General features: G+C 37.1%; 1 protein-coding gene across 1 annotated transcript; it reads left to right on the plus strand.

The window, feature by feature from the left end:
• Positions 1–10,563: 10,563 nt before the first annotated feature.
• On the plus strand, positions 10,564–13,700 carry LOC133881403 (uncharacterized). Its single transcript, XM_062320321.1, has 3 exons — positions 10,564–10,716; positions 10,855–10,915; positions 12,447–13,700. The coding sequence occupies exon 3, from the start codon at positions 12,455–12,457 to the stop codon at positions 13,238–13,240; it is 786 nt and encodes a 261-aa protein (XP_062176305.1). The 5' UTR covers positions 10,564–10,716; positions 10,855–10,915; positions 12,447–12,454; the 3' UTR covers positions 13,241–13,700.
• The last annotated feature ends 879 nt before the right edge of the window (positions 13,701–14,579 follow it).

Below are 14,579 nucleotides of genomic sequence, written 5' to 3' on the forward strand. Positions count from 1 at the left end.
CGACAATCCGTCTACCTTCTCCCAAAACACTGTAATACCCCATCCAGTAGCGTAGACATCTAAGTACGTCAAAGCACAAATCAATGACATCTTACTCAGCAATACAAAGATCCAGCGTTGCCAAATGTAAGTGTAATGTCCAAGACATTTTGAAGTAATTAAAAAACGAAATTTGAGTAAATGTAATGTCCGGGGCATTATTTAATAATTAAAGTATAAAATTTAAGTAAATAATTAGTTAAGTTAATTTAGTGTTATTAAAAATGCAAGAGAATATTTTTAAAGTCTAAAGAAAATAAAATATAAAAAAAAATTGAAAAATAAAATAAAATAGAAAATGGAATAAAAAAAAATAAAATAAGAAAAGAATGAAATAGAAAAGAAGAATCAGAAAGTGAGAGAAAAAAAAATATATAAAAGGTAAAACTGAAAAAAAAAAAAAAAAAAAAAAAAAAAAAAAAAAAAAGAATTAAAGAATAAAAAAAAAAAAGTCAAAAGTCAAAAAAGTAAAAGAAATTAAAAAAATAAACAAAAAACAAAAATTGCATGTGGGGCGACCTGCACCCCGCACTTAAACAAAATGGCCACTTGGCCATTTAAAGCATGATGGCCAAATGGCCATTAAAAAGAAGAAAAAAAATAATAAAGTAAAAAAAAATTATGATGAAGGCCATGCGGCCTTTCTAAAACGAAAATAAGAAGAGGCATTAGCCTTTTGTCTCTTTTCGTTCCAAAAGGATATTTCTCTCCTTTTCTTTGATTTATGAAAATCTAACCGTCCAAACTCAAATCCAACTTCGGTAACGTGATCTACGAAGCCCGATCTACGTTTCTACCAATTGGTTTGAGGTATTTTCACAAACTCTTGGTCTTTGAGATTTTAGATTAAATCTAAAGATATATGAGTTTGATTTTATGTGTACATAGGATTTGTTGTGAGGAGCTTGCTAAACACTCTCCAAGTGTTGGATTTACGTTTGGTGGAATTTTGATAAGTCTTCCTCAAACCCTGACTTTTGGGTATTTAATTTTAATTGAGTTTTTATGTTATTAACACTTAATAAAAGCTATTGGGTTAATAATATTGTGTTTGGGGTAGTGTTTTATAAATTATGATTTAAAGTTTAGAAACCTTAATTTGATGTGTTAAATTAATTTGGAGGTTTTTAAGTGATTAAAATCTATACCATTAAATTATGCTAATAAGTTAGTAATTGTTGTAAAAAGGTTAATGAACATAATATTAGAGTTAATGATATTGAGAAAATGTTAGTGAGAAATAATCTAGAGATTAGTGAGTATGTATATGATATGTGAAGTTTGAATAAATGGTGTGACTCTAGGATATGGTTGGAGATTTTTGTAGACTAGGGCTGCATTGTAAATGATTGAGATTTTTAGTGTGAGTTATAAAATTGGGAACATGATGCATTGCGTGCTTAACGGCACAACTTTGGACCCGGTGATTTGAGTCTGGGACTCGGTGGTAGGAGTCTGGGACTCGGTGATAGGAGCTTGGGACTCGGTAATTTGAGTCTGGGACTCAGTAATATGAGTCTGGGACTCAGTGATTTGAGTCTAGGACTCAATTTCTTGAGCCAGGGGCTCTGAGGACATTGCATATGCATACATATATCATAGTGTGTCAGTGTGTACTGTTTTTATGTTATGTATATTTCTATTTGCATGATTTAAAGGCATCGAGCTTTAGTATACCTAGATTGTACGCTACTGGATTGGGTGATGTAAGTGTCTTTTGACATGAAGTTACCTACAGCTGGCAATGTTGTTTCTTTGTATTGCTAAGTAAGATGCTATTGTTTTATACTTGATGTACCTAGATTGTACGCTACTGGATTGGGTAATGTAAGTGTCTTTGACACGAAGTTACCTATATCTAGTAATGTTATTTCTTTGTACATTTAAGCTGCCATTGTCTTATGCTTGATGTACCAAGATTGTACGCTACTGGATTGGGTAATGTAAGTGTCTTTTGACACGAAGTTACCTACATCTGGCAATGCTGTTTCTTTATACATTTGAGCCACCATTGTTTTATGCTTGATGTACCTAGATTGTACGCTACTGGATTGGATAATGTAAATGTCTTTTGACATGAAATTACCTACATCTAGCAATGATGTTTCTTTGTACATTTGAGCCACAAAATACAATAGTTTTATAGTAGGTGAGAAGATATGTAGTTGTTTCCGAGGTGGGATGACTGGAACTTCTATATATGTTCGCAGCTACATAATATACTTTAAATGTTTTCTATTAGTCGGTGTTTGCTCTATCAGCTATGGAGATTTTCAAACAAAAGTTTATATATTGGTAGCTGTTATAGTATACGCGAGACTAAAAATGAAAAGTTAATTCTTTGCGAAAACTCAGTGAATAGTATACCTCTGAGGTCTTAGTGTAATTATTTATGCTAAGACGGTGGGCTCATAATTCCACCTGTGCGGATGCGGCAACCCCCGCAACCGTGTAGACATTAATGCTGTGGTTGCAGGTTCTGCGGATATTGATATTGACTCGTCCACCTAGCGTATAGAATGCTATGATTGGAGCACATCGCGACAGTCATAAGTTATGGACTCATGGGTAGTCCGTATTTTGGGTATTCTATTTATGGCTCGTGTCCTACGTAGCATACGTATTTGTTGAGCCTGTATTTTGGTATGTAATTATAGTAATATGTTTTATAAGTTTTAATCAATTAGACATGTAAATAGCTCTTGTTGTTGATAACTGTTATGTATTAGTTGTACTTCCGCTTTTGATATGTGTTCCGCTGCACATTGATATTTATATTCCGCTGTGTTAGATGTAACTTTGAATATCAGGAACATGTTATGGAACGTGTACGTTATGTTGGCTGAGCGACAAGTAGTCGTGCGACTCGTGCCACTGTGAAGATCCATTTATGTATGTTTTAAAAAAAAAAAATTGGGTCGTCACAGTAAGTAACTTTGTGTCAAGTGTATTATAGCTTCATGCCTTTGAACAACAATTGATCATGCAAGCATTAGAGTGAAATTATAATACGCAAGCACGTCTTTACTGAATAACAAATGACATTCCACCTACCTACCGCAGGACACTTACATCACCCAAATCTGGTAGCATAGACATCTAAGTATATTAAAGCTCAATGCCTTTAAATCATGCAACTGTCATCTTACTCAGCAATAAAAAGATCCAGGGTTGCCAAATGTAAGTAGCTTCGTGTCAAGTGCATTACAGCTTCGTGCCTTTGAACAACAGTTGATCATGCGAGCACTAGAGTGAAACTCTAATATGCAAGCACATCTTAATTGAAGAACAAATGACATTCCACTTACCTACCATATGACACATTACCCAATCCAGTAGCGTAAACATCTAAGTATATTAAAGCTCAATGCCTTTAAATCATGCAACCAGTCGATAGAAATATGCATATGTTCTTTTTCATTAAAACTCATATGTATACTAATTCGCCTAGCAAAACTACAATATACATATTATGAAAACAGCACACACAAACACACCACGATATATGTATGGCAATGCAAGTCCCCAGGGTCCCGGACTCAGGAGAAGAGCCCCTAGCTCAAGAAACCGAGTCCCTGACTCAAATCATTGAAGAGCTCCAGGCTCAAGTAACCGAGTCCCTGACTCAAATATCCAAGTCCTTGACTCAAGTATCCAAGTCCCAGACTCAAGTTGTAGGGTCCCCAGCTTGGGTATCCCCCAAGATTGTGTAACCACGCCCCAATGCAATATGGTCAAAAACAGTTTATGATAACACTCCCCAAATCCACAAACATGTCACAACACCAATTTCTTAAACACCAAATACAGTATTTAAAATTCACAACCATAGCACACAGCCACACAATTCATTCCACACTCCACGTACAATATTCAATTCTCCAAAATATCATTGATAAGTTCAACATACTCGAAAGTACTTAAATCATCCAAAACAAATATATTCAACATACAGTCGCTTCGGATTTATAAAACAACATATATATTTGCAAATTCATAATACATAAAAATAATAGTTTCTAAGTGAGTAGAATACTCACCTTTGCTGTATTGGACTCTTGACTTGAACATCCCCTTGGATTCTAGTCACTTGGACTCTACATTGGAGAACCAATTAAAGTCTCCAATCTGGATACGATCCTGCAAACATTTGTAACATTAGACTATGCTATTGAACCTATACTCTATGACACATAAACTACCTGCGTGCTCACACGTCGCGTAACCCGCTTCTAAAGCTAGCTAGGTACCTTAAGCTATTATTAGGTTATCATTTAGGTATAGGTTCATATTTTACCTTGTTCATTGACTACAAAATGTACTTACCATTTTTATTAACTTATTTATTATCGTTGCATCACATTATCTTTGTTTTATCCTTTAATGGCTTGTTGTTTATTTACTTAGGTTAGCAATGTATATTTGACTCGTATACATATATATACATATATACATACAACACTTAACAAGCTTAGACCTAACTCGATGATACACTTAAGTACTAAGTGTACACGGATAGGTGAATTAGCTACTAAGTTGTCATATAATGGATTCAAAGTACATTTATGTATTTCTATAAGTTTACTAACTTACACTTATTAACTTAAGGTTATTTGGGTAATTTATAACTCTTTGATCTTTTATGATACAAATACTTAAGTGATTAGACTATAAGGCTTAAATCCTCATTGTAATTTTGTGAATCTATTTATTTCACTTAATGTACTTCACTTTCATTTATTCCCTCCACTTCATTATTTGTCTCATTTTCTTCTTTTAGACTCCTCTTATAATTCAATCCAATCAAAAATAGCCACCAAAGTACACCCATCAAAGCCCCACCTCATAGCCATAAATTCCATTAAAGTCCCTCCAAATCAGCCCATCTAAACTACTCCAAAACTCACACGGCTAACACAAGAACTCAACCAAAAATTTAACCATTCACCACATTAAGCCCATCAACACAACACCACACATTTTTCATTTCAACTCACATACAAGACAACCACATACAAGAGTTCTAAAACCAATCTCAATCAAGGGCCAAGACATCAACAATTATCTCAAGCCCGAAATCAAACTCCAAGAATACCTATTCGGTATCTCTACACCAAACTCAAAAAATCAATTTCTAATCTCAATTAACATCAACCCTAAAACAATACATCCAAGCACTGAAAACAGAAAACACCCAACATTAACCTATAAAATTCACCCAATCGGTTGCTACACAAAAACACTAGGATTTCAACCTAAACCAAACCCAATCAAAGCCCTGATAATACAATATAATTTCCGTGCTATTTAGGTAATGGGTAAACGAAAATATGAAGGAGAGCTAAGCATTTTACTTTCCTTGACATCCATGGCCGAAACCCCTTTGTTCCACCATTTTTTTTTCCTACAACTCAGGCTCTCTCACGTTTTGTTCTCCCTCCATTTGAATCCTCTCTCTCGATTTATCTCTCTCTCTCTCTCTTGATTTCATGGGTGTGTGTGTGTGTGTGTGTGTGTGTGTGTGTGAGCCAAAGAGAAGAGGGAAAATGGAAGAGAAGGGAGAGGGGAATCGTGATGCTGTGTGCGTGATAGAACAGAGGGGAGAGAGGAAGAAAAGAAAGGAAAGGGAAGAGGAGTTGGCTGGAGCAGTGAAGCCGAGAGAGAAATGGGAAGAAAAGAAAGAGGAAGGAGAAAGAGAGAGGGCGTGCGACTCCGGGGGAGAGAAGAAAGAAAAGAAGAGAAAATTAAGAAGAATGGGGGAGAGAGGGACACATGTGTAAGTGTGTGTAGTTGGGAGAAGATAATGCTATCTTCTCTCAGCCAACTGGATGTTGACAAGTGGTAGGGAAATATTTCCTTATTTTTAAAACTCCCAACTTTTATTAATTACATCAGGATCCCCAATCTATAAATCCTATCATTTAATATTTAATATCTAACCCCACATTTAATCTAACTATATTTCATCAATACAATTAATTATTTATTCCACTAGAGTTCATTATTTTATCATAGACTTACTATATTTTAATAATATAAATATCACTTAAAATTTAATATTAATCCATCTTATTTAATAAATATGATTTGTTAATTGCTAAATTCTTTATTTGATTTCTTGGTCTTTACAACTATTGTATACATTATCAACCGATTACCCACAACTACTCTCAAACAGTGCACTCCTTATGAAAAAGTATACAAGCAGCCTCCGGATTACAAAATACTAAGAGTTTTTGGCTGCCTGTGTTACCCTCTCATGCGTCCTTATGGCCACTACAAATTGGAATACAGATCCAAACCTTACATTTTTTTAGGATATCAGTATGCCGGATACAAATATCTAGACCCTGTCACTAATAAAGCCTATCTCTCCCGTCATGTGGTCTTTGATGAGACTTTCTTTCCAGCCAAGGATCAGGCCATATCTCTGCCCCCTCAGTTGGCTGCTATAGGTGAATCTGTTATCCCTTTATCTCTTCTTTTATCTTCTTTACCTCATGTTTCTACAGATACCAATGCTGCTTTATCCTCTGCCCAACCTCTTGGCAACCCTCCTATTTCAGAACCCTTGTCCTCAATAACCCCTCAGTCGATCAACCCACCTCTCGGTGCAGAATGCTTGACACCCATCCCAAAGTCCCTGTCCTTGACACATCTCCTTTCCACCATTCTTCCAGCTCCCGACACTACCTCACCTAAGCCTGCCACGATTACCAATTCACCTCCACTTGGACCTCCTTCCCCTGAGTGCATCTCTATTCAACCTGCTATCTCATCAATACCACCTCCTCCACCCATGACTACCTAGTCCCAAACAAGCTCACTTACACCTAAACAATTCCATGGTTTCAAGCTTTTTCATTCCAAATATTCTCTCTTTAGCTTCCACTATGTCCTCTCGGACCTTGAGCCCACTTGCTTCAGCAAGGCCGCTACTGATCCTAGGTGGGAAACTGCCATGAGTGCTGAATTTGTTGCTCTTGTTTCCAACAATACCTGGACCCCCTGTCCCAAGTCTTCCCATCACCATGTAAATGGGTTTACAAGATAAAAAGACATGCTAATGGCTCAGTGGGACGTTTCAAAGCCTGCTTTGTCGCCAAAGGATTTGAGCAGCAATCAGGGATCGATTACACAGAGACTTTCAGTCCTGTAATTAAACCTGCTACCATCAGGCTTTTGCTGTCTTTGGCAGTCCATTTTGACTAGCTCATTCACCAATTGGATATATCTGATACCTTCCTGCATGGATCCTTGAATGAAGAAGTTTACATGGAGCAGCCTTGTGGCTTTGTCGATCCTACTCATCCTCATTTTGTGTGCAAGCTCCACAAGGCCATTTATGGCTTGAAACAAGCTCCTCGAGCTTGGTATACTTGGTTATCCAACTTTCTTTTGGATCTTGGCTTCATTGTGTCCCTTGTGGACACTTCCCTCTTCATATTTTCCACTGGCAATATGAAACTATTTCTTATAATCTATGTTGATGATATTATAGTGACAGGCACTCATGCTCATCTCCTCACTGCCCTCATCAACCGACTGTAACAAGAATTTTCTGTCAAAGACTTGGGACCTCTCAGCTACTTCCTTGGCATCCAGGTTACACACACCTCTGCTGGCCTCCACCTATGTCAAGCCAAGTACATAACAAACCTCCTTCACCGCACCCACATGGTTGATGCTAAACCTACCAAGTCACCTTGTGCAGCCGGTTCCAAATTATCAAAGTTTGATGGTGAAGTTTTGCCCGATGCTATTGTGTACCGCAGTGTGGTTGAAGCACTTCAATATTGTACACCCACACGCCCGGATATAGCCTATTCTGTGAACTAGCTATGCCAGTGTCTTCATCATCCAACTTCTGCTCACTGGACAGTTGTTAAACGTGTCCTACGCTTTCTCAAGCACTCCATGCGCCATGGCCTCACCTACACCAAAACCAACCTCCACTTGAATGCATTTTGTGATTCTGACTAGGCTGGCAGTCAGGATGATCACATGTCTACATCCGGGTTTGTAGTTTTCCTCGGCAATTGTTTAATTTCGTGGAGTGCCAAGAAACAACCGGTTGTCTCTCTTTTTAGCACTGAAGCTGAGTACCGCTCCTTAACCATTGTAATTGCTGAGCTATTTTGGCTCCACATGCTGCTTTGTGAGCTTCAGATCCCTTTGCCTTTTGCTCCTATTGTTTGATGTGACAATGTGAGTGCCCTTGCACTAGCTTCCAATCCGGTTTATCATGCTAGAACAAAGCACATTGAAGTGGACTACCACTATGTGCGTGAGAAGGTCCTTAATAAGGACATCTCTCTAGCCTTCATCTCCACAGCTGGCCAAATTGCTGATATGTTTACCAAAGGCTTGTCTACTGCCCGATTCCAGTTTCTACAATCCAAGCTAACAATGACTCCGTCCCCTATCAGCTTGGGGGGGATGTTAAACCTCATGACCAAGCTCCCTTAGCTGATCCCTCAGATAAAGATCACCCTGCTGTCACACAGCATCAAGCACTCGTATCACATGCAATCACAGGCAGTAGACCAAATCAGGAGGAGTCCGTATATCATGCTGTCTCTAGACATAATCTCGGGACTCCTCATACAGCCGCAAATCATGCAACCTTGTATTCTGCAAGTCGTTCAATCAAGCGGGCTGCCAAAGGAAATATATCATAGGCAGCCAATCACTCATTCACTCGTGCTCTCAAAGGCAACTCTACAAGGCAAGAATTGGCAAGTCCAACCTTACCTTGCCCTCCAAGACTCTCGGATCATCTCAGCATGCACACTTAAGGAAAGAGTGGACACAACTTTCCTTCTAGTCATTATATCTTAGTATAATTGCTTAACAATTATATCTTTATTGTAAAATCTTTCTTTGTGTAGAATGGGGTGTACATTCAGTATAAATACTATGTAAACAATTCAATGAAAATCAAGTACAAGTTTCTCAAACTCATTTCTTTTCAACTTGGTCATCATATGCATAAAATCCATTCGAGCATGAAGAGGTTGCCTCTTGAGACATCTATCCATTTCATAATTTTTAAACACAAAAAGGCAACAAGAACGTTTAGTCAGTCACTAAAGGTGTGAAGAATATCAGAAAATTAACTGGTGCAACAAAATCAAAAGTATTAGATGATAATTTAAAAAAATTATCACTCATCTATTGGGATAAAGAAAAAGCCAACTCATAACCAATCAAAATTAATAAGGGCCTCTATTTAGTTTGCAAGGTCCAACGGGGACAGGGATGCAAATAGTAAGACAATCATTATTCTTAAATATTTGCTTTTATATGATAGGTTCTGAATATTCTACATTACACAAAAGAAATCCCATGATACAAATTTTACCTGACAACTTCCAAAACTATCATATCTGCAGTTCACGAAAAAATATTTCATTGTGAAACAAAGCTTGCCATTAGCACATCATATAACTTCTACCAGTCTTCTTGTAGAGAGGGAGAGAGAGAGAAAGCCAAGCCCCATACACACAAAGCCTAGCTTTAATTAGAAGCCACGACATTCTACTGGCAAATCAAAAACTTCCCTCACCACATTCCACAAAACTTTCAAGTTATGGTGATAAAACAACATAAGACTGCATAAGCTCATCTCAAGCACAAGCAAACCTCTGCAAACCGAGCTTCCAACCGTGATTCCAACTGAGACTGAGAAGTCTGAAGCTCCTTCCGCAACTCCAACGTAGCCTCATGAACATCCTGAAACTAGCGCTGAGTAGACTTCAACTGCTCCTGAGTTGCCTTCACCGACTCCGCCAATTGTAAAACTCGGGTTCCATCCGCCATTAGAGGACCGTAGACTTCTGATACCACTTGTAATGTACTTATATTTTCTGTAATGGATTCTGTAATGCTAAATGTAAAGAATGGATAGAAATATGGAAGATAATAGAAATGGAAGAAGAAAGGCAAGATGGACCTTCAAGGATTCCAGGACCTCCACGCTTCATTAGAGAAAGCTTAAATTCAAGAACTGTTTAGGGTGCGTTTAGAATTGTAATTTCGTAGACAATAAGTGCGATTTTAAACCAAATCGCAAAACATAAATCGTTTAGGAACTGCGTTTTTAAAAATTGCGATTTGAAAACGCAGAAAATCTGTTTTTTTTTAAATCGCAGGTAAAATTGTATTTTTTTTTAAAACGCCGGATTTTAAAGGCTAATTTGCGATTTTAAACGCTAAACTGCAATTTTGCCAAACACTTAACTGCGTTTTTAAAAATTACTTTTTTTAAATCGCACATTTTGAAATCGCAAGCTCAAACGGACCCTTAACAAAATTGATCAAGACTAAACTGAAAAGAACTCATGGGCTTCGGGTTATATAGTGGCTTGCATTCTCAACTACTAAACAAACCCAATCCACTAGCCCAGAACTGATTTTAACAACCCTAAGTTCCTAACAACTCAGCCCAAAGGCCTAACGTAATATGCCTTAACCTAATATTCCCTAACCGACTCATTCGTTTTGAAATTATATATACGCGCATATTTCTCTCTCTCTGTATCTCTGTTCTCGGGCTTCAGCTTCAAAGTTTAGTCCCTAATCTAGTAAAATCGCACAGTTCCAAAGACTCTCACCTTTTGGTCTGGAAAATTCCCAGATACACCATAATCAAAAGCTTCTTCCTTTGTTGCCCAGGTTCTCTCTCTCTCTCTCTCTCTCTCTCTCTCTGTGTGTGTGGGTGTGTGTCTCGCACCATTAAATTATTTTCTTTTCTCGTTTGTTAAATTAGATCTCCCTTTGATTAGATCGCTAACCCTTTTGCTTGTTCTTCAGGATCTAAGTGTCGTGGTGTTCTGGGACTGGAGCGGAGGAGCTACCGCTGGATTCATATTGGGTACCTTTTGTTCAATTGTTTATTTCTCTTTGATGTTATATTTCGAATCAAAATTTCCAACTGGGAAATTGGTTCTTGGGATTTTAGACGCTTTTGTTTTGTGGGATTGTTTTGATTGCTGAGAAAACGCAATAAGAAAAAGAAAAGTTTTAGAATCTAGACTTGTATTGTGTAGTTTGAGTAATTGATGAATTGGGTTTAATAAATAAATAGGTTTTTTTACCAATATTTTTGGTGAAATCGACATGAACTATTACACAATTTATTTTTTTTCGATGAATAAAAGCTTTCATCCACCAACAATCAAGCTACACTCCAGAAAACAAAACTGGAACACTATCCCAACCGGAAAACAACACCTAAGGCCAGAATACAAGCCAAACCCCAACAACCAACCTGCAACCTCAAAAGGAGCAGAAAACAAAAAAGACCAACCAACAAACCAACCAAGGCCCAAGTCTCAGCAAAATAAAACCAAGCACTCGAACACAGGACATCAGCTACAGATCAGTAACTCAACCACTCAAACAAAACAGAACACATTACAACAAATTATGCAGATTTCATCTAGAAACAAGGAACAAACAATTTCTGAGGTTCTTGAAATGCCCTTTAGCCACGAGCCTAAATTTGTATGTTCTTTTTGATTCTAAGGTATTTGCTGAATAATAATTTCTTAATTGGACTTTATTTCCTAGTTTTCAATTTAGTATCAAAGAATAAAAGCTAGTTGTCTACGTATTGTTTGGGTTGAAAATGCCATCTTTGAATCTCTTTGTAGTATTTATTTATCTAATTTTTTTAATGGCTTGAGATTTCCAGGTATTCAGCATCCTTGTTTCCAATTATACAGTGATTTGAGATTTTCTAATTTGGTTAATAGTTTATTGTGGTGAAGAAACATGAATTTTAGTGAATTGAATAATTATTCTTCTCTTATCTACTTTGTATCAAATTTCTTATACTCAACATTCTGCTGTAATGATGGTAATCCAACCCATTGAACTTAACTAAATTTGGTAAGCAAATGCAAGGAATCTTCAATAAAATAAAAAGACAATAAAAAAAAAACACTTGGGCTGTGACATCAAATCTATGTCAATTGGGATTCTGTGAATAAATCACATGTTAATATCTTTTTCCTTCATTCTGAAGTTGTTGGTGTGCTTATTGAGGATCGAGGCAATTAATTGAATTAGGGACGTATAAGTATTTGTCCGGAGTGATATAAAAGTATCTAAGTCTTGATCTTCTTATGTTGGTAACGTAGTTGCTATATCTGCAGTAAAGCAAGTAGCTTTCTTTTTCTTTTTTTCTTTTTTGGCCAGATTTTCTGTGGTGTTGTGTAGTAGAATTGAGCTCAGCCATTCGGTGTAAGCCTTGTCAAGTGACTGGTTCAGCAGCACTAATTTTTAGATGTTTGAATGGCCACATCGATTTTCCCATGTCATGTGCACTAGTGCTGCCTAGAGATGTTTTGAGATACTTCCATATGTATTCACTTACATTTTCTGCTTTCCACCATGTGCAGGAACCTTAATGATGGCTAATCCAAACGCATCAACATCAATAGTCTCTTCAAAATCCTCTGAAAAAAAGGCCACGCATATAGCGGATTTAAACATGAACATGTCTGAACTTTCTTTAAGCCATCAAAGTCTAATCACTTCATATGGTCCTATCTCTATCTTTTGGGACATTGAGAATTGCTGTGTTCCTAGAAATGTCTCCACTGAACTCGTAACAGTTAATATTAGGAACGCTTTGCGAACTAACCCTCTAATTAAAGGAGGAGTTAAAATGTTTTCTGCCTATGCAGATTTTAGAGAATTCCCCCAGCAACACACAGAGGACCTTCAGAAAAGTGGTGTCACACTCATAGATGTTCCAAATGTGGGAAAGGATGCTGCTGACAGAGCTATTTTGGTCGACATGTTTCTTTTTGCCCTCGACAACCCTCCACCTTCTTCGATCATGTTGATCTCTGGAGATGTAGATTTTTCTAAAGCTCTTCACATACTTGGTCAACGTGGATATAATATAATCCTTGTTACACCAAAAGATGCTTCAGCTGTCCTCACTAACGCTGCTAAGTTTCTTTGGGACTGGCCTAGTGTGGCTTGTGGGCGAGGCCTCGTTAGCCCCACCAAGGTTGGAGGAGCAGCCGACGTTGCAGGTTTGAATGATAAGGATGCACTTTCATTTAGGGAGAGGGGGATGTCACAAATCTTTTTGAACCCGAGGGTTGGTACTGTTTCTTTTGATGATCAGATGGAATCGACTATGCGGGTACAACCTAGAGACCTAAATGGTCTAAAGGGGTAGTTAGTAAAAATGCTCGAAGGCTCATAAGGACACCTGTCCCTGAAGCAAGTTAAGTCCGAGTACCAGAAGCGTTTCGGGCGGTCTCTTAATGTAGAAGAGTATGGTGTATTCACGCTCAGAAATCTTTTCACGAAGATGGGTGACGTAATGGAGCTAGTAGGGAAGGACGAGCTGTCTGTCTTTCTTAAAAGTTCGAGGGCAGGCCATAGTGCACTGCAGGGGAGAATGAAGGATAAAGGAAAGGGGATCCTGAGAAGCTCAACTCTGTAATAGAGTACTTGATTGGAGTTTTACAAGAAGGAAGATAGCGCAGATAGTTATAAGCTCAATTTTGTAATAGACTTGATTTTTGACTTCTAATACGGAAGATAGAGCAAATAGTCATATAAACTCGACTCTCTAATAGACTTGATTTCTTACTTCTATAATAAACAAAGAGAAGACTGATTCTTTCATCAAATCTTGGCTAGTAAAAAAATGGTTTTTTTTTTTTTAAAAAAAAAAAAAAGAAAGTAATTACTGTGCCACCCATTAAATACTATCTGAGCTAAGTTAATCCTTTAATTATTTTATAGAGCTCAATTAGAAAGGCATGAAAAAGAGTTAAAGTCTAGATTCAATTAGATGCTGCCACATGTGCTCCCCGTGTCACTGACTTAGAGTTAAAGAGAAGAGACACGGCCACATGTATTCCAGCCAACATGATAGCTCATGACACTAGTCCATATCATACACTGGTACAGCAACACTCCAGCAATTACGCAATCACAGATTGTGATACATCAATCTGTGATTGCACAGCTAGTTCACTATCAAGAAAGGAAAGGAAAGATCACAATGGGGCATTCAAAGCTACAGCTCACGATTGCAGCGTAAGGCATAGCTGTCCTCATTCAGAAAAGGAAGATCAATATGGTATAGCTGCTCATATGCAGATAGTAGTTTGGCTTATAAAATATATCATAAATTAAAAAAAGTAAAAAAATTCCCATCCACGGAAAAATAAGAAATGCTATCTACGACAAGTATATGCTCATCACCATGATTGATGTAACGTAATCCACGTTATATTAATTTTGATGGATGAAATGCAGATATTTTATATAGCATTTCTAAGCTTTTTTTTTATTATTATTAAGAGTGGTTTTTTCTAGAAAATAAAATTAACTAATGATTTCAAACTAGTCTTTTAAGTTTTCTAATTTAAAATAAATCATTCTATCAACTTATTATTTAATAACAGTATATAATGTTAGGCCTATCAATTAGTATGATATAATTTTGATTTGTTATCTATTAGTTACTTTAATTACAAATATTTTAAACATTAAAAAAATTA

This window comes from Alnus glutinosa, chromosome 11 (genome assembly GCF_958979055.1).
Source record: "Alnus glutinosa chromosome 11, dhAlnGlut1.1, whole genome shotgun sequence".
In the NCBI taxonomy this organism is placed as follows: domain Eukaryota; kingdom Viridiplantae; phylum Streptophyta; class Magnoliopsida; order Fagales; family Betulaceae; genus Alnus; species Alnus glutinosa.